The following is a 27,055-nucleotide window of genomic DNA, read 5'->3' as shown; positions in this document are numbered from 1 at the left end:
CTTCTTCTCTCTCCTCATTACAAATCAGAACACAATCTCAAACAGAAAATAAAGCCGAACATTCCAAAATGTGTGTTGTCTTCAGTTCATTTCATTTCAACCCCAAAGCAATCCATGCGTATTCTTTCTTTTCAGTAAGAGCAGGGAGGGAAAACAAGAGAACAATGAAGAAACAAAGATAAAAATAGGAAAAAAATAATGAAACTCCCAACTACACGTTGTTCTGCCATTGCAAGAACTAAAATGGTGTCACTTTGCTACCAACTTGCAGTGCAGTGGGAGGAAACACTGGACGGACTCTCACTTCCCCTCAGTTTTGTCTGCCTGTACTTCGCGCATGTAGGAGTCAATGACATGCGGAGGCACTCCATCCATCAACAGCTTGAAGAACGAAAGCCCACCTACAAACAAGACAGAAGATCATCCTCAGGCTGGAGATCCCTGGAGCAACAGCTTTGCACCTTTCTTTTCGGGCCTAAGTGACAACTTTTAGTCAGTCCCTACTGCATATGGGAGATGTGGTAGAATTCAACCCTGTTCACAAGTCCAGCACAACAATTAGCCGTTCTATGATCTCTCTACCACACAGGCCTTTCCTCTTGCTCAGGGTGAATTTCATTTCGAGCATGTCATGTCATTTTTCTCACCCCATGCAATAGTCTATGAGAAGCTTCACTCCAAACAACTCTCCTGGTTTTCCATCAGGCCTGGTGGAGTTTGGTCACAGATGGAAGTCAACGCAGGGGGAACAATGTGGAAAACACCTGGCTGTGACGAGTTGTGGAAAACATGCAGAGACATTTGACTGATTATAGTTCTGAGTCTTACAGTACCCTATAAGTGTTTAGCAAAATATTTACCATGTTGCTTGAAAATAACAAGTGAGAGGACATAAGTGAAAGAATTGTGTGAAAAGAGCTGGGATTTCAGATACAGGTGCCTTTAGTTTCCAGAGAGAGATGGTGAAAGCTGAAACTTTGATCTGCTGGGGAAGTCTGAAGAATCATTTCAGATTTACTTTTGAGTTCACTTTTGAATTTTGCTTCTTGTTGGGTGGGGTTGTTCAGCCTGGAGCAGAGAAGGCTTCAGGGAGACTTTAGAGCATTCCAGTGCCTCAAGGGACCCTACAAGAGAGCTGGAGAGGGACTTTTTACAGGGGCATGGAGTGACAGGGTAAGGAGTGATGATTTCCAACTGATAGAGGATAGATTTAGATTAGATTCTATACTGTGAGGGTGGTGAGGCCCTGGCACAGGTTGCCCAGAGAACTTGTGTATGTCCCATGCCACCAAAATAAGTCATGGAATCAAAACACTTGGGTATTTCTGTAAATTTCATTGACATCAAATTATATTTAGAAGAAACAGTGGGGAAAAAGATAAACATTTTGCTAAAAACTTTAGAATCTGCCCTTTTTCCAGACAAAGGATGTAATTTGCTTTAAGAAATGAGTTTGATTGTTTAGCTTTTTTTGTTGACTCCAATTGCTTTAAGGAAAAGACCATTCCTATTCCCCTTAAAAATCTGCAGGAATGTTGTGTTCTGCAAGTGCCAAAAGCACCCACTGGTCACTGCACTTACCTTCTGAGCCTTTTCTGGAACACACCACAAGCTTTAAAGCAAAAGTCTATGGCCAGGATGAAGGGAACACTGTCTCTGAAGGCTCCAACTAAATGCAGCTGAGCTGATACTTACACACAGCATTTATCCCAAGCACTGATTTCTAAGAACTTAGAACCTTTTTTACACAAGGATTATCCAACTGAAGTGCTATTAGTGGCTGTGCTGGCTCAGTGAAACCATTGCTGTGGCTGTTTGCTCCCAGCCTTAGGCAGATGCACACTACAGACAAAAAGAAACATGCTTTGGGGCATTCCTTCAGCGCACGGAGTGCAGGTTGTGGCACAATCATTTGCTTTTAAATGGAATTAACTGTGGAATAAACATTTTGTTTCCGTAGAGGTCTATTCCTATAGAAAAACATAACTGGCTGTAAATGCAAAATGCTGTTTAGTTACTTGCACCGTGTCCATGCTAACGCATCATGCCAATTTATGCACTGTTAATCCTGTTGAAACTGCACCATCGGAAGGGAGTGGGATGTACTAACAACTACTGCAACAAGCAACTACTGTAAAAACCTGAATTTCTATGCATTAAAACTGTCATGCTGCTAATCCTCCAAACCCATTTTCATTAAGTGCATAATGAAAATCATGCCATACGAGGCAGACGTGGTATGACTTGTCAACAGACATAAGCTTCATATGCAAGGACCATATGAAAGCTTACCTTGGATGGCAATCTACATTCAAAAATCCTTACTGTGTAACTAAGGGAGAGAGAGAAAGAGAAGTAACAATTTAATTGCAAACACAGAAGTAGAGAGAAAACGTTGAGTGAAATTATTATTACAATTATGTCAAAGTGATGTTTTAATCCTTAGTCATGTGAAATACGTAGGAAGAGAAGCACATGGAGAGTGAAAGGGATCCAGTTCCACTTCAAAACTGTCATTAATATGTAAAAGTTGTATTAATCAGTCCAAGTAACTATATAAAACCTGTAATTAGTCTAAAGTACAGATTGGAACCAAAGTATGTAAATGAAATCTATGATGAAAGTTTCCAGTTGTAGCTTCCAAGAAGCTAACATATATATATATACTGTTTTCCACCAGGGGAAAAAAAAAGCACACACAGAACACTGAGGCATATATATATATGTTGGAACTCTGTAAGGCAAAATAATCAAGTAGAGACTGACCACATACCTGTGCTCTAGAGTGTGTGCCTGGTCACACAGCCACACTCACACCACTTACAGCCTGCAATGTGCTCTGGGGAGCCCTGACCTCTAACTAAGCATCCTGACCCTATAGAACACCCATATATACATACATCTGTATGTGTATGTAAATCCCTCAACTTCCTACCTACTGCAGCCTCTTAAGCAAAATACCCTAACAATTCAGAAAACACAGGACCATTCTCTAGCCTGATTTCTTACCAGGGTCTAGGTTTCAAAGGTGAATTTGCATGCATCACACCCTGTAGACTGTTCTCTGGGTACTGCTGTCACTCTAGGGCTGCACTGTCCATATCCCAAATTTGGGCAAGGCTGCAGGAAAACACATTTCTATGGAAAGAGTCAGATTCTCCAAACTAATCTTGAATGTGAGCTAAGTTCTAGAGGCAATGGAGCAAGTGAAGTAAAATTATCTGCTTGCAAGTCATGGAATCAAGATTTCGCCCTTAGGTTTAGAAGGTTAAGCTCAGGCATGGACACTAATCTGTAAGCAAAGGTTAATCTGTAATAAAAAATGACTTCAAAGTGCAGCAATGACTTTAGGATGCTTCTGTCCTTCCAGTAATTCTACAAACTAACTGGGAGCTGGTTTTTTTGAGATGCAAATTTCTATCTCCTGCATAGGTCTAAGTGTTGTGGCCAAAGGTATTCACAGCCATCAAACTTCATGGGTACAGGTAGTTCTGTGAAATATGCCTAAACCCACAGTAATTCTGATGTTAAATACCCTTATTCTTGATTGATTTGGCCTTCTTTGCTCATGTGACATAGACAATGTATGCCATGAGACACTAGCTAGTTTAATCTAAACCAGCAGGGAAATACACACTTTGCATGCAGAAAATGCGTTTGCATGTGGAAAAAGAGGAAGGGAATGAAATGGAATGTCCAGAGGAGTATGTGCATTATAGACCTGGTTATTCCCCGCCAAGCTGATTGGTTCTCCTGGGTTAATTACTCCATGATAGATCACTGCAGAATTAGAATATTTACAGTGGTATTTATTTGCATTTGAAATTCTTCCCACTTGATCTTAAAACCCTTTTAAATAATATTTCTTGTATAGCAGTTTTGCTACCACCAACCTGTCAGTGATCCCCAGTCTTGATTTCACTGTTAGAAGTCCTCGAAAGTCATTTTTTTGCATGATAAAAGAAATTTTATGTAATTCTTTTCATTGGCCTGATAGGCTGGTAAGGAATCAGATCCTGAGCACTAGTGGTGGGAGATTTAGGGCCATACTTAGGGATCTACCTCAAGGAACTCCAAAGACATATATGTTCTTTTCTGTAGTAAGATGAGCATGAAACATGTAACAAGAGATTCTGTTTATGCATTACCTTCCAAGATAGATGAGCTAGTGTTATTGCCCTTTATGCATTACCTTCCAAGATAGATGAGGTAGTGTTATTGCTGCAGGGATAGGATAAGGGGCAATGGGCACAAATTGAAGGAGGGAAAATTAGGTTAGATCTTAGGCAGAAGTTTTTCCTGTGAGGGTGGTGAGACACTGGCACAGGTTGCCCAGGGAGGCTGTGGCTGCCCCAACCCTGGCAGTGTTCAAAGTCAGGTTGGATGAAGCCTTGAGCAACCTGTTCTGGTGGGAGGTGTCCCTGCCCAGAGCAGGGGATTGGGGCTGGATGATTTCTAAGGTCCATTCCAATCCCTAAAATTCTATGATTCTCTTCTCTAAGATCTCTGACATGACCTTTTACAGCACACTCGTGTGTACAGAAAGAGCCACTGTAGGCGCAGCTGTGCCAAGCAGCTCATGGAAATGCCATGTCTAAGTTCACTCAGCAAAACTTACAACTGAAGAGCACAGAACTGTCTCTCTGAAATAGCACCAGATGTTTTATGGACAGAGTAAGTTTTAATCATTGTAATTGTTGTGCTTAAAAGTATTACAAAACCTTTTCAGGAAATGAGCTTCAAATTTAGCAACAACTGGGGGGGTTAATTTTACACCTATAATAATGCAAGCACATGGCTAAAAATTGAGACAATTGTAGGAGGTTTTCAAGGTGAGATTAGATGTGGCACTTAGTGCCATAGTCTAGTAACCATGGTAGGGTTGGGCTTGATGATCTTGGAGGTCTTTTCCAACCCAGTTGAGACTATGACTATTTATAGCTGGAGTATTCCTAGCTTGTTGGTTGTCGAAATGTTATGCAGAGTCAGAAGTCCTGGGCCGCTCTGTGACATTCCTGGGGCTGAGCAGATATATGCATGATAACTTTCAGACCTCCAGTACATCAGAGATAGATGGCTAAAAGTCATTCTAGCCAACAGAAGGAGAAATCACTTTCTACAGTATCTACTGTGGCATGGCATGGCATGGAGCTCTTTAGCACAACACTATAGCACCATGGCCCATATGTTCACCACACAGGCAGCATAGCCTTGAGCCTATGAGGCTTTTTCAGGCAACATTCAACTGTATCTCATCCTCTTACAAATCCAGACCTTGATTGTTACTTGCTGGAATAAAACTGAGCCAGTTAAAGCTATACACAGGAAAACACACACACTGCAACTCATTTCCAGTGAGTCGGAAATCCGAGGGTCTCTGGTGTGCATCAGTGTGATGAGCAGTCATCTGGAGAGCTCTCCTAAAGGAACAAACAGGCTAGGAAACTTAAGAGGATGTTAATTCAACATGTAAGTCAATAGAAGAGAGAAATGAGATGTACCTATGGTTTTGTATTCTGCCTGTTTCATAGTATTTTGCTGTATTTGCTTAGAACAAACCCTGAGCCTACCCTGGTTTGCTACACCTCAGCTACTGTGTTCTCTAATCCTATTCCCTTTGAACCATGAGTCATGTTCAGAGTGTCAGTACTGAACCATTACAACAGCTGCTCACTGTCTAAGCCCTAAGAATCACTAGTGTAATCAGTCCTCAAAAAGGAGTCCCAGTAATGGCCAAACCTGCCAGGATGGAGAGAGGAATCTCACAGGTGACCAGTGATAGCCCAAACCGCTGGGAGAGAACCACAGCTGTGGTACAGAAAAAAACCCAGGAACGTGGTGGGAGGGACTGGGACTACTCCAGGTGATGGCTGATATGAAATCAGACCATTAACTAGGGCAGGTGAGCTTTAGGACAAGGAAGCAGCACATCACATCACTAAGAAGAGCTAAACAAGACCTGATATTCTGCACATTATGTGCCAAAAACTCTCTGTAAAACAGGAGAGAAACAAACATCATCTTGTATTTAAAATGTACTATTTGGTTGTACTACAGGCAAAGTGCTAAAGGCTAAAAAGTTACAACTGATTGTAAATGTGCATAAGAACTTTAAGGCTTGGGGACTTAGGAAAGTTAATGAATTAGCAACCTAACTTGGCTTTTCAGTACAATAAAACAGCTGAAGAACTTTTCTCAGGTGATGAGCTCCTCTGTTACACTGTGAAATAGAAAGCTGGCATATGATCAAGGGAAACAAGCTCATTTGCAGGATGAGGACATTCCCCTTTAAACAAAGAATCTTAAAAAACAAATACTTTGCATTTTTCATTACATTAGCTACGTTTTCAGCTTCAGAGACTAAACATTTATTGCAGAGGCTTCTTGCTGGCAAATCTGATCTGTGGGACAAGATATGTCAGAAAATGGCAACTGAAATGCAAAATGAACACAGTAAAATCCATAAGAATATTGTGTGGTTTTCAGTATAGGCTAACATGATGGAAGTAATACAATTAGGGCTGTATTGACATTACCTAAATTCCCTCTAAACTCCTCAGTTAGACACCTAGCTTTAGGCAGCTTTTCTGGCTTGGACCCTCAGACTAATTTTTTTCAGAAATACTTAGCTTATTCCACACTAGAAGCCTTTCTTTTCCTAGGAAGAGGTTTCTGAAAAATAAGGTCCTGAGATTATTCATGAGCTATCCAATCCAAATCCTGTTACCCTTCATGATGTCCCAGTCAATTTCAAACAGGCTGAAGTTCAGAAAATGTGTCTGTTAATGAAAACAAAACTAGCTCCTCAGTTCCTAACCTACTTCATCCTCCTTTCCTCTATTTGCAAAATCCACAGTTTGAATCCTTTGTTCTTACAGCAAATGCAGCAATTGTGCCAACCAGTTTGTGTCCCTGAGAACAATATTATTTTTTGCCACAGGATTTTGCTGTCCAAGCTCCTTGGATGCAAATTTTTGGTTTATTTAATAAATAATTTTCAAGTAGACAAATTCTGCCCTGAACTAATCTTTCTTCTTTCTCTCCTTCTGCCCTTGCCATTCCCTTCAGAGATCTGTCTCTTATCCAAGGCAGTTTTCTCAATATTTCCCAAAAGAACTCTGAGCCTCACTGGGGTGTCTCAGGTAAATGACACAGCTGAGAGTTAGACTCTGCCATTCTGTCAGTTGTGAAGGTCTTTGCAACCACTGAAGATGTGAACAGCATGGAGAGGAAAAAAGAAATATACCATAAGCATAGAGTGTTGGTCCTCAAAAAGAAACAAAGCAACCAATATAGTTTGTTTTGTCCTAACAAAGTTATGGTTTTATCCAGGAAAGCTAAAAATGTTGTTGAAACATTTTCCCTTGCATACTTTCAACTCCACTGTAGATGGTGTTCAAAGAGGGAGTTGGCAATGTGTTCAAGCCCCTACCTTTTACTTCCAGTTTGCAGTCAACTTCTGCCTCTCCGAGTGCGTTGACTGCTCGGCAGGTGTAAGTCCCTCCATCGTAGGGACTGGGTTTGCGGATCTCCAAGGTACACACGCCTTGGTTGCTGAACATTCGGTACCTTGGGTCGTTCATTATCTGGACTTTGTTTTTCAGCCAGGTTATTTTAGGCTGTGGTACAGGAAAAAAAAGCAAAAGAAAAATCACATGCACAAACCTGTGATATGAGAGATTTCATCACTTTTTCTGTGATGTTCAGTTAAAGTTGAGTAATCCAGAAATGATAGAAAATAGAGGAAGTAGTGATAGAAAGGAAACTGTAATTCTTGACTCAAAGATATACATGGGCTGCATCATGCATCTGCTTTAAGAACAATTTTTGTTCAGTGCAGCTCCTATCACACAATTAGTGATAAATATAAGCCTGTTAGCAGTACAAAGACTGTGCAATGACAGCAACATCTGAGCAAGAGCTTTTGATCTCCAAGTACCCTAAGCCAATAAGAAAACATGTTACTTCACAGTAATTTGCACATTCTGAAACTGTGAAGGTGTACATCAAACATGTTCTGAAACACTCTAGAGTTCTCACTTGACTAGGCCACTTCAGTTCCTCACAACAGAAAAGAGATCACAAAAAGACAATGCAAAAGAAACTGCAAGACACATTGGACAGTAGGTCTGAGAAACACTGTGGTCCCCAGACTGTTCTTGCAATGGGCTGACTTAGAGAATAATTAGCTTTATGTAGCATATTTATGGCTTTATTTCAGTAACAACCTTTGCTGATCTCTTACCAGCACAGCTGTTGTCAGTGTGGGCCCCAGTATAGCCCAGCCTTTTCCTGAGGTTCTGCTCTGTCACTGAATTACCTGTGGATTAACTATCCCAGTGTCTATAGCACAAGTAAGCAGGTCTTGCTTTGGTGTTCTTTAGGACTGACCTCAGTCCTTTTGCCTTCAGCCTTCTCATGAGTGAGACCAGTGGTAAAAGTGGCACCAGGGAAGTGATTCTTGCCCTGGGCTCGGCACTGGTGAGGCCACACCTTGAGTACTGTGCTCAGTTCTGGGCCCCTCAGTTCAGGAGGGATATTGAGGTGCTGAAGCAGGTCCAGAGAAGAGCAACGAGGCTGGTGAAGGGACTCAAGCACAAGTGCCATGAGGAGAGGCTGAGGGAGCTGGGGTTGTTCAGCCTGGAGAAGAGGAGGCTCAGGGGAGACCTTATCACCCTCTACAACTCCCTGAAAGGAGGTTGGAGTCAGGTGGGGGTTGGTCTCTTCTCCCAGGCAACCAGCAGGAGGACAAGAGGGCACAGACTCAAGCTCTGCCAAGGGGAGGTTTAGGTTAGATATTAGGAAGGGATTTTTTCTGGATAGAGTGATCAGGGATTGGAATGGGCTGCCCAGGGAGGGGGTGGATTCACCATCCCTGGCGGTTTTCAAGATGAGACTGGATGTAGCACTTAGTGCCATGGGCTAGTAACCACAGTAGGGTTGGACTTGATGATCCTGGAGGTCTTTTCCAACCTGGTTGATTCTATGATTCTATGATTATCATTTGTGTTGTCAGGCTAAACCCTCTCATGTTTTAGGTGCTGCTGGTAGAAGCTCTGCTGTACCTTGGGGTTGCCCCGAACACTGCAGTTCAAGGTAGCATTGTAACCAGCTACAGCAAAGGTGTTGATGAGAGGCTGAGTGAATAGCGGCCGTTCGCTGAAGTCAAAGTCGTCGTAAACTGGGTATTTGTAGACTTTGCCTATGGAATGGAAAGAAAACCTTTATAAAAAGGGTGTTGCCATGTAGCTAAGTACCCAAGCTTCTTAAAGAGCTACAAAGAGTCAGTTCCGATCTGCTCTGCTCTAGGTGCCAATGTGACTAATAGTTGCATGTGTAGGGGAGGCTGGAAGTGCACCCTGCAAAGTGACTACAGTCCGTGGTTATTCTACAGCGTTGATGTCCGAGAGCTTCTGAGAGCCAGGCTGGGTGAAGCCTTGAGCTACCTGTTCTAGTGGGGAGGTCCTAACCCCTCCCATGGGAGGAGGCTGGGACTACATGATTGATAAAGTTCATTCCAACCCCTAAAATTCTAAGATTCTCTTGGTTTGCTGTGTATGTGGTACACAAAATAATGCATGTTTATTCCACATCTTTGCCTGCATGTTGCTAAATAGGATGGATCGTGACCAATGTACTGCAGGATTCCTGTCTTTGACAAGTCTTGTTCACACTGTTGCCAATTCCTTTTCACAGTTTGTTCTGATTAAAAACTGTCTCTGTATCAGAAAATCCATTTTTCTTTGTGCTCCATACAGTGCACTAACAATACAGATACCCAAATGGATGCCGTTTCTGTATAAGAAAAACATGGTACTGAAATGCATTTTTTCACTGCCACTTTATCCCTGCTCTGCCATGGAGATTACCATCAATAAATGCTCTTCACCCACAAACTCAGCTGGCATTTAAAACAGCTAGACAGACTGACATCTGTTCCTGTGCACAGGTATCATAAAACTTCCTTATTGAAACCAGTTCCAAGCTCTCACACTGACTCCAGTGCAGCTTAGGCCTAAGACTGGCTCTTGTGTGAAGGCCAAGTAAGCAGTGATGAAAAGCAGTTCCTATAGCCATTGTTTTCTCCATGACCCCATGTCTCAAAAACAGGCCCTTCAGTCCTCCAGCCTGTCCCTATGGGTTGTGCAGCTTCACTGTCCTCTGCATCATGGCAGTCATGCGTTCCTTCCTCTCAGACAAACTGAGGTGGTCTAGTTTGATTTTGGATTTCCTTCCTGTAAGCCACTTGTTTGTAGAATTTCCCTTTCATAAATGGGCAATTAAGTTGGGTTTTTTTGGATAAGTTTACAGTACCACTTCAAACTGACAACTTCTGAAAGGTCGGGATTTGTGACTGCAGAACCAGAATTTGTCCAGTCCCACCCTCAGGAGAGGTTATGCTTGTCTGTTGGATCCTGCCTGAAATGGAGGGAGCACCCTCACAGCTGATGCCAAGTCTGCACTGGGAGGCAGTGACCCACTGCTTCTAGCAGAACAGCTGTTTTACTCCTCTTCCAGCTCTTGTCAACTTATATCTGCCAGTGGTGACGTGAGTCTGAGATCCAAGATTGTAGATGTCAGAACATGGAGAAAAATGTCCCATTCTTGATTCAAAACAACAGCTGTGAACTATGTGGACAAACCAAGAAGTCTTAACAGGAAACACCCTACCTGACAGTTGTACCTATCCTTGGGGCTAGGAGTGCACTTGAAGACATGGCCTTTACCTCTAGTCCCCTCCCAGCCTCTGAGGGCCCCCCTGCCCTTTGCCAAGGAATGGATAATTAGCTAACCGTCCTTTGCAATCAAAGCGCTCTCTTTGGTCATTGTTGCATCCTCACTGAGGCCACACATGTTCTCAGCAAAGACCCTGAAGTAGTACTCGTTTCCTATGATGAGCTCATTGATGGTGGCACTGGTGCGGTGGTAGTGCTCGATCACTGTGAACCATTCCTGAAAGGCATAAACACAGAGGGTGAGGTCCAAGTAACTGGAAGAATCATCAAGCTTGTGTGAGTAGATTTTCCTTAGAAGAGGATGTTAGTGAACAATGCTAACAGTGATTAATGGAATGAGTGATAATGAGAATATTGTAAAGCTCTCTGCTGAGCAGTGAAGGCCAAATGGAAAGTGAATCCTACTGAATAGTTGCACTCTGGTAGCTGGAAGGGTTTGTTTTAGGAACCCAATATTCCAAAGGTTGTGCTGTTCAAGCAAGGCATTCCTAATCCACACTACTGACAGAGAATGTATGGTTGCGGGTAAGAAAACTGCAGCCTTGGAGGGAAACCAGTAGTATGTACTATTCTGCAGTAACATGGACTCACAAGAGGCCACTGCACTAATAGACATTCTTTTTCACAGGTCGAGTGTTCATGAGAAATGTAGTTTTGTGCTGGTGGTCCTCTTATATCTAAAGGTTCAGTAGGGGAAGTGAGTTTGTGCTTTAGTCTTGCAGCAGTAACAGGACCTTGACAGGCTGAAGGGATGGGCAGAGCAGAACCAACTGAGATTCAACAAGGGCAAGTGCAGATCCTGCACTTGAGGAGGAATAACCAGGCTGGGCGCTGACCTGCTGGAGAGAAGCTGTGCAGAGAAGGACCTGGGGGGCCTGGTGGACAACAGGCTGTCCATGAGCCAACAGTGTGTCCTTGTGGCTAAGAAGGCCAATGGAATCCTGGGGGGCATTAGGAATAGTATTGTCAGCAGGTCAGGGAGGTGATCCTGTCCTTCTGCTCAGCCCTTGTAAGGCCACACCTGGAGTACTGTGGCTAGTTCTGGGATCCTCAGACATGGAGCTCCTGGAGTAAGTCCAACAGAGGGCAATGAATGTTATCAAGGGACTGGAGCACCTCAGTGCTAAGGAAAGGCTGAGGGAGTTGGGGGTGCTCAGCCTCGAGATGAGCCAACTGAGAGAGACCTCATTAATGGATTCAAGTCCATGAACAGGAGGTGCCAAGAGGATGGATCAGACTCTGCTCAGTGGGGGAAACCAATAAAACAAGATGTAACAGCAGAAGCTGATGCCCAGGAAGTTCCACCTGAACACAAGAAAGAACTTCTTTCCTGTGCAGTCACTGAGCACTGAACAGGTTGCCCAGAGAGGTTACAGATTCTCCCTCACCGGAGGTGTTCCAGAACCATCTGGCCACAACCCTGAGCCATGTGCTCTAGGGTGGCCCTGCTGGAGTATGGGGAGGTTGGACCAGATGACCCACTGTGGTCCCTTCCAACCTAACTGACTCTGGGATCCTGTGACATGTGAATTCTGTCCTAGTACACAATACCTAGGTAACAGCCTGAGATGAAAGAGGTTAATGCTGGACATGCAATTATTATAAGGTGCAATGCAACCACAGTAATATTTGTGCTCTTCTTTGCCCTACGTAGTTTTCTCACTTTTCTAAAGACGAACTTGTGCAGAGTTCCCTGTACCACAGTTTGCTTTGGTATTTGGTCATCTTTGAGAGTCAAAGTGCCACTGGGAATACAGATTTCTATAGAGGCTGTGCCAGAATTCCAAAATGCACCACCACAGATAGTGTGGGGTATCTGTGACCCAAATGATCCATGTCACACTGCACCCTAGAGTGTTACTTTCTCCTTAACACAGTAATTTAAAGACCAGGGGCGTTGTTGTGGTGACTGTACCGAGACCACATCTTACAGTGTCAAGAGAGAAGGAAAAAAAAGAATGGGAAGGGAAATAGTGGCACAGGAAGAACAAATTGGTCAGAGCATGAAGCAAACTAACATACTAAGGTGAGGGGAGTGGGAGGGCAGCAAGAGGTTGTCTTCGGTAAGGCAAATCCCAAATTATTGTCCTAGATTTCCAGTGTTTAAACTCGCAGTAAATGTTAAATCTAAGAACTCAGTTATTGTCTTTTGAGGAAGTGTAAAATTCCTGTTTGTTTAATGAAAATAATAACATTCCTATATTGCACTTTTCATCTGCAAATCTCAAAGCACATTAGGAATCCCATATGTACCATTCTGCCATGGGTTGTAAGGAGTGGCAATGACTTACACAGTGTGATATTACAGGTTTGTAAACAGAAGCATCAGTACATTTTTGCTCTAGTAGCAACCTACCAACTTATGAATTAATATTTTGCGGTGTTATATTCTCTACTGAGACAAAGGAAAAATGCAAAATCACTTCTCTCAAATCCACCTGTTCTTTCCTTTATGTCCTCCTCTTTGGCATAATGTGAAAATATTTCCATTTCTGGGTTTTAGTTACAGTGGACAAGAGATGTTTGGAGTTTTTAGAGAAGCCTTACAGAATTTTTGAACACTGATAAATTAGTGCTTTGTCCACCTACACCAGTTTAGGCGATTCCTGGCTTTAAACAGGGAGAATTCATGAGCACATCAACCTTTTAACCTCCTCCATATTACTTACCATACTCTTCTTATCTGCTTTCTGAATAGTGTACCCAGTAATGGCAGCATTGCCATCATCTTTTGGTGGCTTCCATGATAAGTTCACATTCTCTCCCCAGACATCCTCAATGGTTACAACCTCAGGTGGGCCTGGGCGATCTGTAACACAAATATGCCAGATAAACAGCAGAAAAATGTCAGCTATCTCCTTCCTATGCACATCTTCTGCTTAGTTTGATTTCTCTCTGCTTCTTACAACATGCAAATGCAAAAAACCCCATAATGTTGAAAGAAAGCTGGGGCTGCAAAATAAAACTTTCCAAAGTTAAGACATGACAGAATTACAATAACCTTCATAGCTGAAGCTGTGCTGTGCTACCAGTTTTGCTTATTGGCAAAAATGGAAAGTAAATGTGTTTTCTTGTCTGTCTTTCCTACCTTCATGTACTGTCAAAACTTAGGATTTCTTCCACACTATGTTTGCGACAAACTTACTGTGAATTTGCTACCATTTCTGGCTATGGATACCACTCAACAGGAAAAAGCTTGAACCCTGGATAGACAAGAACATGAAGGGCATAATAGTGAAACGAAGAGACTGACACATTCCAACCAGCACCTGCCACTGCATATGGAGGTTCACTTTGAGACCACAGATTTCTAGCCAGATAATTGAGTGTGGAGTTACCACTGCAAAAAAGATGCTCTGTGGGATTCCTGTTTTCCTACAGCCTTGGAATGGCTGGATTTGTTTCTGTTTCTCTGAACATACCAACGATCTGAATATCTATCGTAGCTTTGTCCACCAAGTTCTCCACTTCCACTGTCATATCATATTCCCCGGAGTGGCCTCTCTCTGCCTTTCGGATGAAGATGATAGTGTCATTCTCAGTGTTGCGGATGTTGATTTCGTTCTTGTCGATTGGAGTACCATTTTTCTGCCATGAGACCTTTGCCCTTGGTTTTCCCTGCAAGGATCCAGGAAACAATTTTATAGGATTTTTGGGAGAGAAAAGGGAAGAAAAGAAAACCTGTTTTTCTCGGTTTTTTTTCCCAAAGAAGAAATAAAAAATGTCCCAAAAGAAACAGAGAATTCTTTGTAAAATTGCACAGCATTTGAGGTGCAATCACACCAATTTACCTAAAATACAGTTTTCTTTCCTCTTTTTTTTTCCCCAGGAGCTGATAATATTTGCAGATTCTAGCCACATTGGGCAATTCTCTTTTTGGCTAAATCTGGCAAATAATTTCCAGTTTTCTAAAAGAAAAAGGACTAAAAATAACCCACAGAGAGTACAGAACAAAGTATTTCACCCTTTGGAAATGCCTGCATTCTCTACACTGCCAGTGAAAGAGAGAAGTAGTAAACTGAAGCTCCAGGGATCCTAAACTCTATTCTTTCATTGCAAAAGAAGTTGGAATACTTGTGAGGTAGATTGACATCTTTGTGTGATGTCTTTGTGTGCCATTTATTGTGAGTCCAATTTAGGCACTGAAATTAGAGTGAGTCAAACAATTTGCAGATGCTGTCCAAAAGGGTCATGTCACACCACTTTGAATCTTTTCTGTTAGAGGATAACCAGAGAATATTCCTTGAATTTCTAAGAGAAGTGTATCTTGCAGTATATTTCTGATCAACCTTTATGAGGCTTTTAACAGCCTTATAAAGGCTGAGTTATGCCCACACTATCTTTGAGTGTGCTGACATGAAACAGAAATGATTCTGCTGCTCTTCTTGTACTCAGAAGAAGGAAGACCCTGCAGGTAGAGCAGCAGTCACTGTTGTAAAAGGTACTGGAATGAAGGTTAACAGGATGATGTGAGAAAACAAGGGTATATATTTAGAAATAGTCATGCTATAGTTGCAACCTCAAGGATTCAAAAGTTGCATTCTGCCCACTCTTCCCCTCATGTTTCCTCTCTGATGACAACAAAACGATTCGATGCTGCTGTCCCAGCATTGTTTAACCTGGAGAAGAGGAGGCTCAAGAGAGACCTTATCACCCTCTACAACTTCCTGAAAGGAGATTGGAGTCAGGGGGGGGTTGGTCTCTTCTCCCAGGCAACCAGCAGGAGGACAAGAGGGCACAGATTCAAGCTCTGCCAGGGGAGGTTTAGGTTGGATATTAGAGATATATTTTTTACAGAGGGAGTAATCAGGCATTGGAATGGGCTGCCCAGGGAAGTGGTGGATTCACCATCCTTGGAGGTTTTCAAGATGAGACTGGATGTGGTACTTAGTTCCATAGTCTAGTAACCATGATAGGGGTGGACTTGATCTTTGAGGTCTTTTCCAATCCAGTTGATTCTATGATTCCATGATAACCATATCTAACTGCTTCCCAGTATAAACAGTTTGCACTGTGCTAGCAATTATCTCATGTGTAATGTCTACTAGGAGGATTTATCAACATCCTTGACACTGACCACTCAGTCTGTCTGAGCTAGCTATCCAATTGATTACTTGGCTGAACATAATTTCTTTGAGATGCCAAAGTTTTCAAATACCCTTGTACTCCAATGTGCTTCCATATCTGCCTAAGCTAACTGACTGGCCAAAGCTACTGAGCAATAAGTTAAAAAGCAACAGTATATATACATTTATAAAATAATATTTTCCTGTCAATGTTTTTAGTTCTTACCTGGAAAGGAATAACAAGATTCACAGTTTCTCCAACTCTTCGAGTATAAGTTTGTTTTAAGTGTCTTGGTAGACGAATCTTTGGAGGTTCTGGAAAAAAACCAAAAGCTTTTGTTTGACATTTATCTTCTTTAACTGAGGCAGCACTGGGAGGCATCAGTATAAAGAGGACATTGTGTGGTCTACCATCCCTGGAAGTGTTTAAGAGGCATCTGGATCTGGTGCTGCAGGATATGGTTTAGGGTTTGGGGGTTACAACAGTGACAGGTTAAGGGTAGGACTCGATGATCTTGGAGGCCTCTCCAACCCTGATGGTTCTGTGACTCCTAGCCACCACACAATAGCTTTATGAGGCCATATCATCTGTTTCCAAAAATGAGTATTACCCTTTCAAAAACAGGTCTTAGTATCGAAACAGAGTGTACTTATGGGTAAGTGAAGGCAGGAGGATCTTACCTATCACTTCCTTGACTAAAATAGGCTGTGGGAGGTACTTGGGCTCACTTTCCCCAGCAGCATTCACAGCTTTTACTCTCACTAGGATTTTCGAGCCCGTTGGGAGGCCATTGATCGTAAACTTCGTTTTGTCTGTCAGCTCCGGGTTAGCCACAATCCAGTCATCAGCTGGTTTAGGGAAGTGGGGAGAGGAGGACAAAGCAAAAGGATAGATGGTTATAAATACATCCACTGCATGGATAAGGAAAATTGAGGAACACTAATAGATTCATTAGGTTTGAATGAATACTTATGTTTTGTTTTTCTAATGATGTTGTAACACAATATTTACTCACTTTCATAGTAGGAAGAATGTTTCAAACCTTAAGGGTTTCTGATGATTATGTGTTTATATATCGTGAAACAAATGTTGTTAGAATATGTGCATAATTTAATTATACCAGATAGAAAACTGATTAGTTTTTAAATTCAGCTAGTAGAAAATAAAGGGGACAAAGAGTACATTTCCAAAAGGACTCATCATTGCTTTAACAGCTTCCTTGGAGAAAAATGGGAATTGCAATTAATTTCCACCAGCACTGAGCACCCTTGAAAGCTGAGAAATAAGAGAAACAGAGCATTTACACATTGCAATGAAGTGCCATCTCTCCTTTCTTTGTGCCTTTAAAAAAAGAAAGCTGTGCCAGAATTGCTCACAGAGTTACAGCATTCCTGGATTTCTCACCCTGCCCCTAGACAGGCACATGTAACCCACAGAGTGACCGTAACAGCACAGTCTTTCAGAATAGCTTCAGTTACAAATGTCTCTTTCTTATCCACCCTGTCCTGCCAGTACAGACTGTTCCAACACTGCTGGCACCTGGACATTGGAGCCTGCTGTATGAAGGACCTAGTGAGGATCCATACTTGCCACGTCACATAAAGGTAGCATTACAAAATGGGCACAGAAGACAAGAGAACTAGTATAAACTAGAGAGCCTTGCAGACCTAGAGCAAATAGTGTGGTACATTTTCATAACTGGGTCTTACTTTTAGGAATTAAGTTCTCCTTCAAGCTGCTTCTTTCAGCTTCTAGCAGAAAAGGATTGCGATCAATACCAGTTTCCCAAGAACCTCCCCCTCCCCCTGCACAGGTACTACAGAAAATTCTGTAGACTGTGCTCCTAAAATTCACTCTCAGGAATTAATCTTTACTTTTCTGAAGAGAGCTTCTCTTTTGTTAAAGAAGATGCATATCCTTTGTTGAATACTGTACCTTCCAGGTTAAAAGGTGGCTCCACCAACTCCTCAGAGAGATCTGTCGATAGATCTTGTGAGAATCCATCTTTAAAAATTAATCAGAGACACCCACGTTCACACAGATGGAGCATTTTGTCAGTGGTTAGCAATTCCTGTTAGTAAGTATGCAAAGATAGATGCTGGGCTTTAAAGATTTAGAGGAGCCGTGTTTAGGGCGACTGCGGGGAGAAAAGAGATGGGAAGAGGGCATCGACATCACAGAACAGTTCTATGGGATGCCCACAGGAAAGCTAAAGGATAAAGGAAGAGGAGGAGATAAAGTTGTATGTTTTCCTTTGTGCCTCAGCACAGCCATAGAAATATGAAAAGAAAGAGGGAAAAGGAACATTTGGAAGAGAGAAATGAAAGAATATGATGATGAGAGAAAATGTAGAAGAAGAAGAAAACACATCATAGAAGAGAGAAGGAATTCAGAGATGAATTCTGAGGAAGAGAGACAGAAAAAAGAGGTCTTAGAAAAAGACTTGAGGAAATAGAGGAAGAGAACACATTTAGATAAAGGCAACACAGAAAGAAGATTAAAGAAGACTAAACCCATGGATGATGACAAATATGATGCAAACCCTAAGACTTTATTTCCAGGACAAAAGCTATCACTGCCCTGGATATCCTGGAATCCTGGAGTTGGTTATTTTGAGGGCAATAAAATATTATTCTTGTGGGTGTGCATGGTCCTAGCAAAGATCTCGGGCACCAGAAACCCTCTGAAGTGCTCATTTCCTAGCTATGAAATCTGCAAGTACAATAGCCCATTGAAAGCAGATACACATAGGGCCCTAGGGAACACCAGGCTCAAGCTCCTCAGGCTGCCCTGGGAGTGGCACACAAGAACCAGTTGGCAGCATAATTTACTAGCAATTGACTTCTCCAGCATGAACAAGATTTGGTTTACTCCACATCACCACAGTGAGAGGTTCCAGTTGGATGTTGTAAACTAGCCCTGGGGAGTTCTATATTCATTTTATTCACACCTGGGTCCAGATACTCATGATGACACTCCAGTTTAGTAATACACACAGAGAGCTGCCAAAAGTGGTACATTGTTAAGGGAGTCCAAGAGTTCACCATGTTGATTAAGTTGTGAGGTTCAGACTAAAGGGAAATACCAATTTTTCAAAGCCAAACCAATGCTGATGAGACATAATTCTTCTAAATTATTATTTATCTTTTTTTGTCCTCCTATTTTCAGCTTGCGGTTTCACCTAGTGATTGCTACGTTAAGGAAGACTCAAAAAACCCTCTTTAAAACTATTCCATGACAACAATGAAAGAATGGAAAAAGTAAAGACAAATGAGTTTACAAACAGATAACTAAGAGAAAAGAACAGCAGAATGGATATAAACAGTCATAGAAAGTACCTTGAAATTAAAGAGAGTTATTAAACATTACAGAAGAAATTAGTTTGAGGCAGAACAGGCACTGAAAGGACTGAGAAAAAGGAGGCACTGAGATATTGCAAGAAAGAGAAAAAGAATTGAGCACAGAGGAAAAGATGTACAATCCAATAATGACTTTCAAAACCGATATTTTCTAATTCTCTTACTTCTTTCTAAGCATTTCCATAACATATATACATAATGTCGATTGTGTATATATAGATGTATATGCCTATATAGGAGGCTTATATAGATATACACAAACACTCAGGAGACTCTGTAAAATACATTGTACCCGTTGTATTTTAGCTGAGGTGGGTAACAATAAAATGACAGACGTGAGTGCCATTTTGTTGTGTCTTCATGTGTTTTAAACCTATCTGGAAAAAAAAAGTAAAACATTTGTTCCATTCAACAGGTATACAATGATCTTGTGTCTAACAGTCCTTCAAAGACAGATTTAGAAGATTCCTCTGAAAGTTTCTGCTAATGTACTTGTATTTCCCATCCTCTCTTGTCATCTAATTTAGATATCACATACTGTAATGCCAAGGGGTTTATGGCAGTAGCATATTACAGACACTTTTATCTTTTACTGACATTCTACCGGCACTAAACAAAGCATAAACGCAGTATACCCTGAAGTCTTCACACTGCCAGCCCCTTTATATTCCCTACATCTGGTCTGTGCCATGGAAACAACACAGGAACACTGATTCCTGATGGAAGACTGATGCTGAGTCGTTCTGGGCTGTTCCCGCAGCTCCCTCCCAATAGACAAGGAAAAGCCTTCCTACCATTCCAGCTGTGTCTGCCCTCAGGTACTCTTCTCCAGGTCTCTGAGCTTCTTGCAGTCTGTTCCTGCTCCTTACAGGGATTCAGCTCAATACTAAAAGATGCTGAGTGCTCCTGAGAAAAGCCAGTGGTTCTTCTTCACACCCTCTCCCACTGAGAGAGCTGAGTGTGCTCTGATCCTGTGACGCCTGAGCACTTTTATGAACTACTGTTTTCCTGGGTTGTCTGAATTTGAAATACTTGACAGTGTGAATGACAAGTTCTGTCCTCTGCCTCGACCCCAGGCTATGGGCTCTGTTCACAAAAAGCTTTTGTTGGAACAAACGCCTTCATGAAAAAGGTGTTTGGCCCTTGATTATCAGCACAGTTAAGAGCAGCATTTAGGGGAGCTGAAGATAACTGTGTCCCATTCGTTGCTGGAGGTGATGGTGCTGGCCCACAGAGCCTGAGTGTTGCACATACCACTCCAGGCTATTTGATACTTACCCAGGTGCTGGTGGATTTTACTTTTTGAAAATAGACTCCATTTGATGTCAGTTCAGAAGAAAATATGATAGAAAATACTAAGTTTCTGCTGCTTGATCACCAAAGGCTCTTAGTTGTAAAATATAAATCATATTTCCCTGTTCCTTCATATTTTCTTCTCAAAAGTTTATTCGGTCTCTGACATCTTTATCTTTCTCCTTCAGTTCTGTATACATTTTTGTCTTAGATGGACATAGTTAAAGATCCTGTATATAACTGCATTGAAACAGAGAAATTAAATATCTAGACATGAACTTTGCATGCCTAGATAACTTCTACAGGCAACTATTGGAGAGGCTGCCTGTCCTCAGTGGTGGCAACTGGTGCTTGAAGCAGCCAATTAGTACTACATGAGCATAGGGATAGCCACACTGAGGACCTTCTGACCCTAAAAGTCAGCCAACCTGAACATATTTTGGATCATGCTTGGAGCCATTCATAATTTCCTATGCATTCATCCATCCAGCCATTCCTGACTGCAGTGACTCTCAGCTGCTGAAGGAGGACAGCTCTTGACACAGTACTTGGTGCACTGCAACAGGTCATATGGCTTTTGGTTTGGATTTCAGATCAAACGTGCGAGGAGCTGCAACCAGTGGATCTGGAACACAAACCAAGGGGAGCCTGAACCAAACCCTGCTGCTCCAAGTATCCTGACTGATTAGTCTCCACCTGACAGTAAGAGCACCTGATACCTGTAGAGAAAAAATGGAGAAAGTCTCACCTACTTTCACTGGGAGTAACATACCCCAGGTGTTCTCACTTACTTCCTTCAAAGCAGTACTCTATAACGTAGCCATCTAACCCTGCCGCTCCGATGTGGTCTGGTGGCCTCCACTTCATCGTCACTGAGGTATCGGTCACCCCATCCACTGCCAGGAGAGTTGGTGGGCTAGTAACAGCTGAAGCAAGCAGGCAGCAGGAAGAAGGCAGAAAACTGTGTTACAACTAAAGGTTTACATTTATGGTCTGTGTTCCTCTAATTTGGCATCACAGGCAACAGGCTAAATTCTGCCGACCAGGATGGTTTCTGGTCATCCCTAGCACATCTTTCCCAATTAGGACCACACTAGGAGAAGCAGCTAGGTCATCCTATAACTGCTCATAGCCTGACCCAGAGATAAATTCCTCCTGCTGAGGAGTGAGGAGGACAAAGAGCTGTGGAGGGTAGGGCAGAGAAGTTGGGAGCAGTGGTTTCTACCATAGCAGGTATTTTCTGGCCAGAGGGGCACATGCTGTAGCAATAACAGCCACCTTCTTCTTCCTCCTTCTGCATTCTGCTGGGCAAGGTGGGAACCCTTCCTGGCCTAGAGAACAAGACACCTCTCTCTTACAGGGACTTGTGGTGGTCACAATAGTGTGAAAAGCTGTTTCTTTATATAACAAGGCCACTGAATTAGCTTGTCACCAAGTGCATGACAAGGCCTGGGCCTGGCATTGCTCAGCAGGTCATGGCAATTGTATTGTGCATGTTTTTTCCCCATAGATTTCTACCTTTATGATAGGCCACAGTCCTGTGATTTTTTTTAAAATGTATGAATTTTTTGTGACTCCTTCTCCATTTCAAAATGGCAAACTGCTCTGTAACACAAAGCCTGAGTGGTGAAATGTGAAAGGAAGTCTCATTTTCATACCCTGCAGCCTTCAAATACTGTTCTTTAGACTTCTTGTCATTTCTCCTGACCATTTTTAGCCAAAAGCCAATGTTTTCCTGAACTTAGGAGAAAGACACAGAAAAAAACAAGTCTATAATTCATCATCTTTACCTATTCTCTAAATTCCCAGTTTGACTCGATCAATTCAGGATGTGCCTTATGATACACAGAAATATGGAGCTATTAGTTCTGGCCCTTAACACACAGACCACAACATTGGCCATATCAGACTCACCTATAGCATGTAACTGGTTTATTTTAGTGTATCACTTTTCTGTCTATACATCCTTGTTTCCTGTTTGTATAAGACTGGAAATCCAGGGGTAGACATGCACTTTATGTGGCACCTCCTTTGGACAGGTCCTGAGCAACACAAGTGCCACAAGAACTGCAGGTCTAGAATTAGATGACTATAATAATGTATTAAGGATTATTTTCTAAATGCATACCTATGTCTGTGCTCTTGATTACTTACCTAAAGGCACAAAGGACTTGGAAGGCATACTGGGTTTTGACATGCCAATCGCATTAACAGCAAACACACGGACCTCATAAGCAACCCCTTCAATCATCTTCTTTGGCTCAAAAGTTGTTTCTTTACATAGCTCAAAATTCAACCTCATCCACCTGGAGCTTTGTTTCTTTTTCCTCTCAATGAAATATCCTATTGGCCAAACAGAAATTTATTATAGTAAGTGATGGCAATAGGTCAATAGTGAAGGGTCTATTTTTTGACTGCCCAATGGCATTTTTTTCTGGATATACCCGAATATCCCTTCTGGCCTCAGTGTGATTTAGGGGTCAGTGTTAATTTTTCCCCACTGAAAGCTCTCTGATAGCCACCTGTTCTGCTTTCATGGCCATTTGCAAGCTTTTTTTTTGGACTTTATTTACCACGTTGCTGTGTTCAGTTCAGAGTGAAAAGGGCCTGGTTCTCCTGGCCTCTGGGCCTCCCTGACTTCCCTCTCGGTTCAGCTGCATTAGAAGATATTCCAATTCACTCAGTAAATTGTTCCTGAAATCCCTTCTTACAGGCAGACGAAAAACAGTTCACAGTTTGGGTTGATAAGAGGTTGTCTTTCAAGTAGAGGCATTGATGATGTGGCAACATACAAAATGACAAATCTCACAGCACTAGAAAAACAGGTATCTGATAAAGGCAAAGAGTAAGTAGAAGATTCTTGCAACTGGAGACTCCAAGTGCAACTCTCCAGGGCCTGAACTAAACTCTGATCCTACTGTATCCCTTATTTGGGGCTTGTTTCTTTGGTCTATATCAGAGCATCACCACGAAAAGAGATGTACATACCTAAGATAGGTGATCCACCATCATTTGCTGGAGGGTCCCAGGTCATTACACACCAGTCTTCACCCACCTCAGTCACATTTGGTGCCTCAGGAGGATCAGGGACATCTGTTGTAAACCAAGTAAATATTATTTTAAAAATCATCTTCTTTTTGCATAGGGTGAAAGTAAAAACGTCAAATAAGGAACAAATCTGAATAGCTTTTGAGGTACTACAGGAATTCCTAATGCAGGGAGAGAGAGAGGAAGTTTGTGGGTCCTGGCTGGTGTTTAGGAACGGATAAATGCCAAGCTCTTCAGCACAGTAAAGACACTTGAGAGGCACTTGAGGGATGGAGTGAGACAGAGCCCACAGCCATGGGGAGAAAGAACAAAGGCTGCTAAGGGCAGCCTGAGGCAGCACAGAAGTTTGGTGCCTGCAGCTTGAAGTGGCAGCAGAGTGATAATGAACTCCTACTGAAATCCCCATGCAACTACTTCAGGTTCAGTAACACTGAGCCTTAACACCCTCACAATGACTGGAAAGGACTGTGGTCAAAGACAGAGTCCTATGTCTCTTCCACATGACTTACCAACCACTTTAATGTTGATTAAAGCTGTGTCCTCTCCAGCCTCATTCTTTAAAGTTATCCTGAAAGCACCTGAATCTTCCCTCTCAGCTGCATCGATGACCAGGCAGCTGCTGTCTGAGTATGTCTCTGCTCTTATCCTTCCACTGTCTGTGATCATCTAGGAATCAAAGTAAACAGAGGAAAAAGTCATGTTTCCTGGATTCGAGAATCAAAACACTCAAAAGTAGTGCAGGACACTTAAGCAAAAAATATTAAATCAGCTTTAAGAAACCAGACTGTATCATGGCTTGCTGTCAAAACCTGGCAACCACTCCGGGCAGCAGGTACAGTAGAAGTAACCATGTGGTAGATTTTCACTAGTTTTCTTTTGTGTCTCATTATATTCCTCTCCTTCACTATTCATTTATAGCAAACCCTTATTTTGTCCCTTCATTAATTTCAGCCTTTCCTTAAAAAGGCCCAAAGGATACTAAATAATATTTATACATTTTCCCCCTCATTTTTGAGAGAGGAGAGTTTTCAGATAATGGGCATCTCCCCTTTATTTTCTGCCATTAAAATCCATGTTTTCACAAGGCTAAAGGTTAGTTTTTGAAGGAAAAGGCTCCTAGTTAAGCTGAAGAAATGTATTCAATGGCAATGTACCTTATCCCCTTTACCCCACACAACTTTTGGGGTTGGTTCACCGGTGATGGGGATCTCAAGGCGTAGTTTGCTTCCTGCCACTACTGTCACGGTGTTATTTTCCCCAAGACCATCCAGGTGAAGTTTGGGAGGATCTGAAAAAGAGACAGTGTCCAAACTTGCCATGTGGATACTGCTCAGAGAGTTCAGTGACCTGGCACAGCTCTGGAATATAGAGAAGCATGCTCTATGTTTTGTATTTTCCTGGTATTTTTAGGCAGCTCATTTTTTGTTTGGAAGGAAATTTGTCAAGAAAAATCTATCTAAGAAAATTGTATGCTGAAAAAGAAATCGTGGCACCATGGAAATTTTGAAATAGTAAGACCATATGAAAAATCAGTCTCCTTTTCTGAGGCAGAATTATGTATGTCCAGGTAACTTCTGAGAGAAATTTCCTCTGAGTGGCTCTTGAGAATTGGCATTGCAGGCTGTTCATGCCATCCCTTACCATGCTTCAGACTTCACTGTTCTTACAGTTTAGAAGTTTTCTTAACCCAACTTCCTTTCTGAAAACACAATGATCACGTTTATTGTACCACATGTGTATGGAGAATAACTGATGAATTTCCTTTCACAGTTTTTTTTTTTTAACACATTGAAAATAGATTGGTGGGCATTGCCCTCTAGTGCCACTTCCTTTTTCATGCTTCCTAAATCTTACCAATGCTTTTTGCAGCTCAGGCGTCCTACTCCTTTCGGCTCCAATTAAAGGACAAGTTTTCCAAGGCCATTGATATTGCTCTCCTTTTGACTTCCAATTTGTTGGTTGCAGTAAAAAGCCAGTGAGGTATTGTGGGAAGAGTCAATGTTTTAATTTTGTTTGAAAGACTGAGGTCATTAACAAGCCTCCTGTTTTGTTGAGTGAATAAAAGCTGCCAGAAACCTTTTTCCCTCTAGACAACATTCAGCTTACTTAGTGAACAGGTAAATGTGTACCTATTCTACTCATCTTTGACCAAACTGCATCCCATTTTGCCATGTTAGAGAGCCTGTTCTTCAAAGACAACACTGTAGGTCTGAGAAGTGGATAGCAACAGGTGTTTTACACAACTTCCTAACAGTGGTTTGGATTTAGGAATTCAACATCAAGAAGCCTTTGGTGTTGCTTCCCTTGCTGCATAAACTAGGAGCAGATCCTGAGCATAGGCAAAGGATTCTCCGACCAGCAAACTTGCACCAAGGCAGCAGATCTGTTTTGTCTCAGAGGATACACACTGATTGTAACCGAGGGTATCTCATACATCTTCTAGCTTCCAGAGGTAGGAGAAAGAGATGTTATATATGTGTCATGGTGCAATGTACTTACCCACAATATGTACTTTGCACGGAATATTAATGTTATAGGCATCTGGTACAAACATGTATTCACCCTCATCATCCACAGCAGAAGTTGGTATAACAAATCTGTGGATTCTGTAAAAAAAAATTGGAAAAGAAGCCAATGTAAATTATTTGTGAAGACTGCTCGAAGCGATAAGGAAAAATCTGTGAGACATTTAGGAGCTCTGTGCAAGTGTGTAAAATTGCTGACTAAAAATCCTCTGCAGGTTACTTAGTGGTATTTCAGCTGATTCAATACTGTGTGATTGGTACAAAATATCATTGAGACAACCACCAAATAATGTAACCAATTCTAATCCTGTTTGTTTGAACACAGAGATAGAAAAATAGAGGAGTGTAATCTCTTTGACACGAGAGTTCTGTGCTGCAACTGTCATTAGGTTGTAATTTGGTTGTTCAAGGAGAAATCTTTAAGTGATCCTGTTGTGGGAATATTCTGACTTCTGCTGGACCATCTTTGTGACAGGGTCCAGTCTACTATTTGTTTGCTAGAATAAAAAATGGGTGAGCAAATCATCTGCTGCTCTTACCACCTAACTGTGTCTTCCAGCATGATGATATTTTTGCTTTCCTATGACTTGCTGTGGCTAAGCTTTGCTCAAGGTAGGACTCACCTCTTTTCCCTTCCTGCTTCCTGTTCCCTCCCTTCACCCTATGGACCTACATGAATTGTGGGGAGCTCCTTTACCTTGGCACGTGTCCCTTACTGCTACTTTACAAACGTTAGTGAGTCAATGCAAACCTTTCATAGCTGGTTTGGGAGCATCATCACAGGTGCAGTTCCCAGCTGTGTGAGTGGTGAGAGGGCTGTCGTGAAAGGTAGGAACTGGTCTGAGGTTTTTGAGGTTTGTTTGGTTATTGTTTGGGTTTCGTTACTGCCAAAGTTTACATGACAAAGGACAGATTATAAATGTAAAGGGACTTGATATCTGCACACCCTTTTCATGGGCAGAGTTACATGGTCTGAGCTGACACAAACAGGAATTAAGAGAAAAAGAGGCACTTAAAAGTGATATAT

The 27,055-nt window shown here is 42.0% G+C and overlaps 1 protein-coding gene across 1 annotated transcript in view; it reads right to left on the bottom strand.

Annotated features, from left to right (window-relative positions):
- Positions 1-300: 300 nt before the first annotated feature.
- The window catches only part of MYBPC1 (myosin binding protein C, slow type), a gene marked incomplete at its 5' end in the record, with an annotated part of 54,375 nt that continues 27,620 nt past the window's right edge, over positions 301-27,055 (bottom strand). The window contains 16 exons of the mRNA XM_009084439.1: positions 301-401; positions 7,433-7,619; positions 9,066-9,202; positions 10,794-10,953; positions 13,406-13,545; positions 14,159-14,354; positions 16,029-16,117; positions 16,484-16,651; positions 17,739-17,807; positions 21,094-21,174; positions 21,247-21,381; positions 22,610-22,798; positions 23,444-23,548; positions 24,013-24,169; positions 24,658-24,791; positions 26,003-26,109. Coding sequence (XP_009082687.1) covers positions 301-401; positions 7,433-7,619; positions 9,066-9,202; positions 10,794-10,953; positions 13,406-13,545; positions 14,159-14,354; positions 16,029-16,117; positions 16,484-16,651; positions 17,739-17,807; positions 21,094-21,174; positions 21,247-21,381; positions 22,610-22,798; positions 23,444-23,548; positions 24,013-24,169; positions 24,658-24,791; positions 26,003-26,109 — 2,155 coding nt within the window. The remainder of the gene's footprint in view (positions 402-7,432; positions 7,620-9,065; positions 9,203-10,793; positions 10,954-13,405; positions 13,546-14,158; positions 14,355-16,028; positions 16,118-16,483; positions 16,652-17,738; positions 17,808-21,093; positions 21,175-21,246; positions 21,382-22,609; positions 22,799-23,443; positions 23,549-24,012; positions 24,170-24,657; positions 24,792-26,002; positions 26,110-27,055) is intronic.

The sequence above is a fragment of the Acanthisitta chloris genome, unplaced genomic scaffold (genome assembly GCF_000695815.1).
Source record: "Acanthisitta chloris isolate BGI_N310 unplaced genomic scaffold, ASM69581v1 scaffold15101, whole genome shotgun sequence".
Taxonomy (NCBI): Eukaryota; Metazoa; Chordata; class Aves; order Passeriformes; family Acanthisittidae; genus Acanthisitta; species Acanthisitta chloris.
Note: the sequence above shows the minus strand (reverse complement) of the source record. Positions and strands in the feature narration are given on the sequence as shown.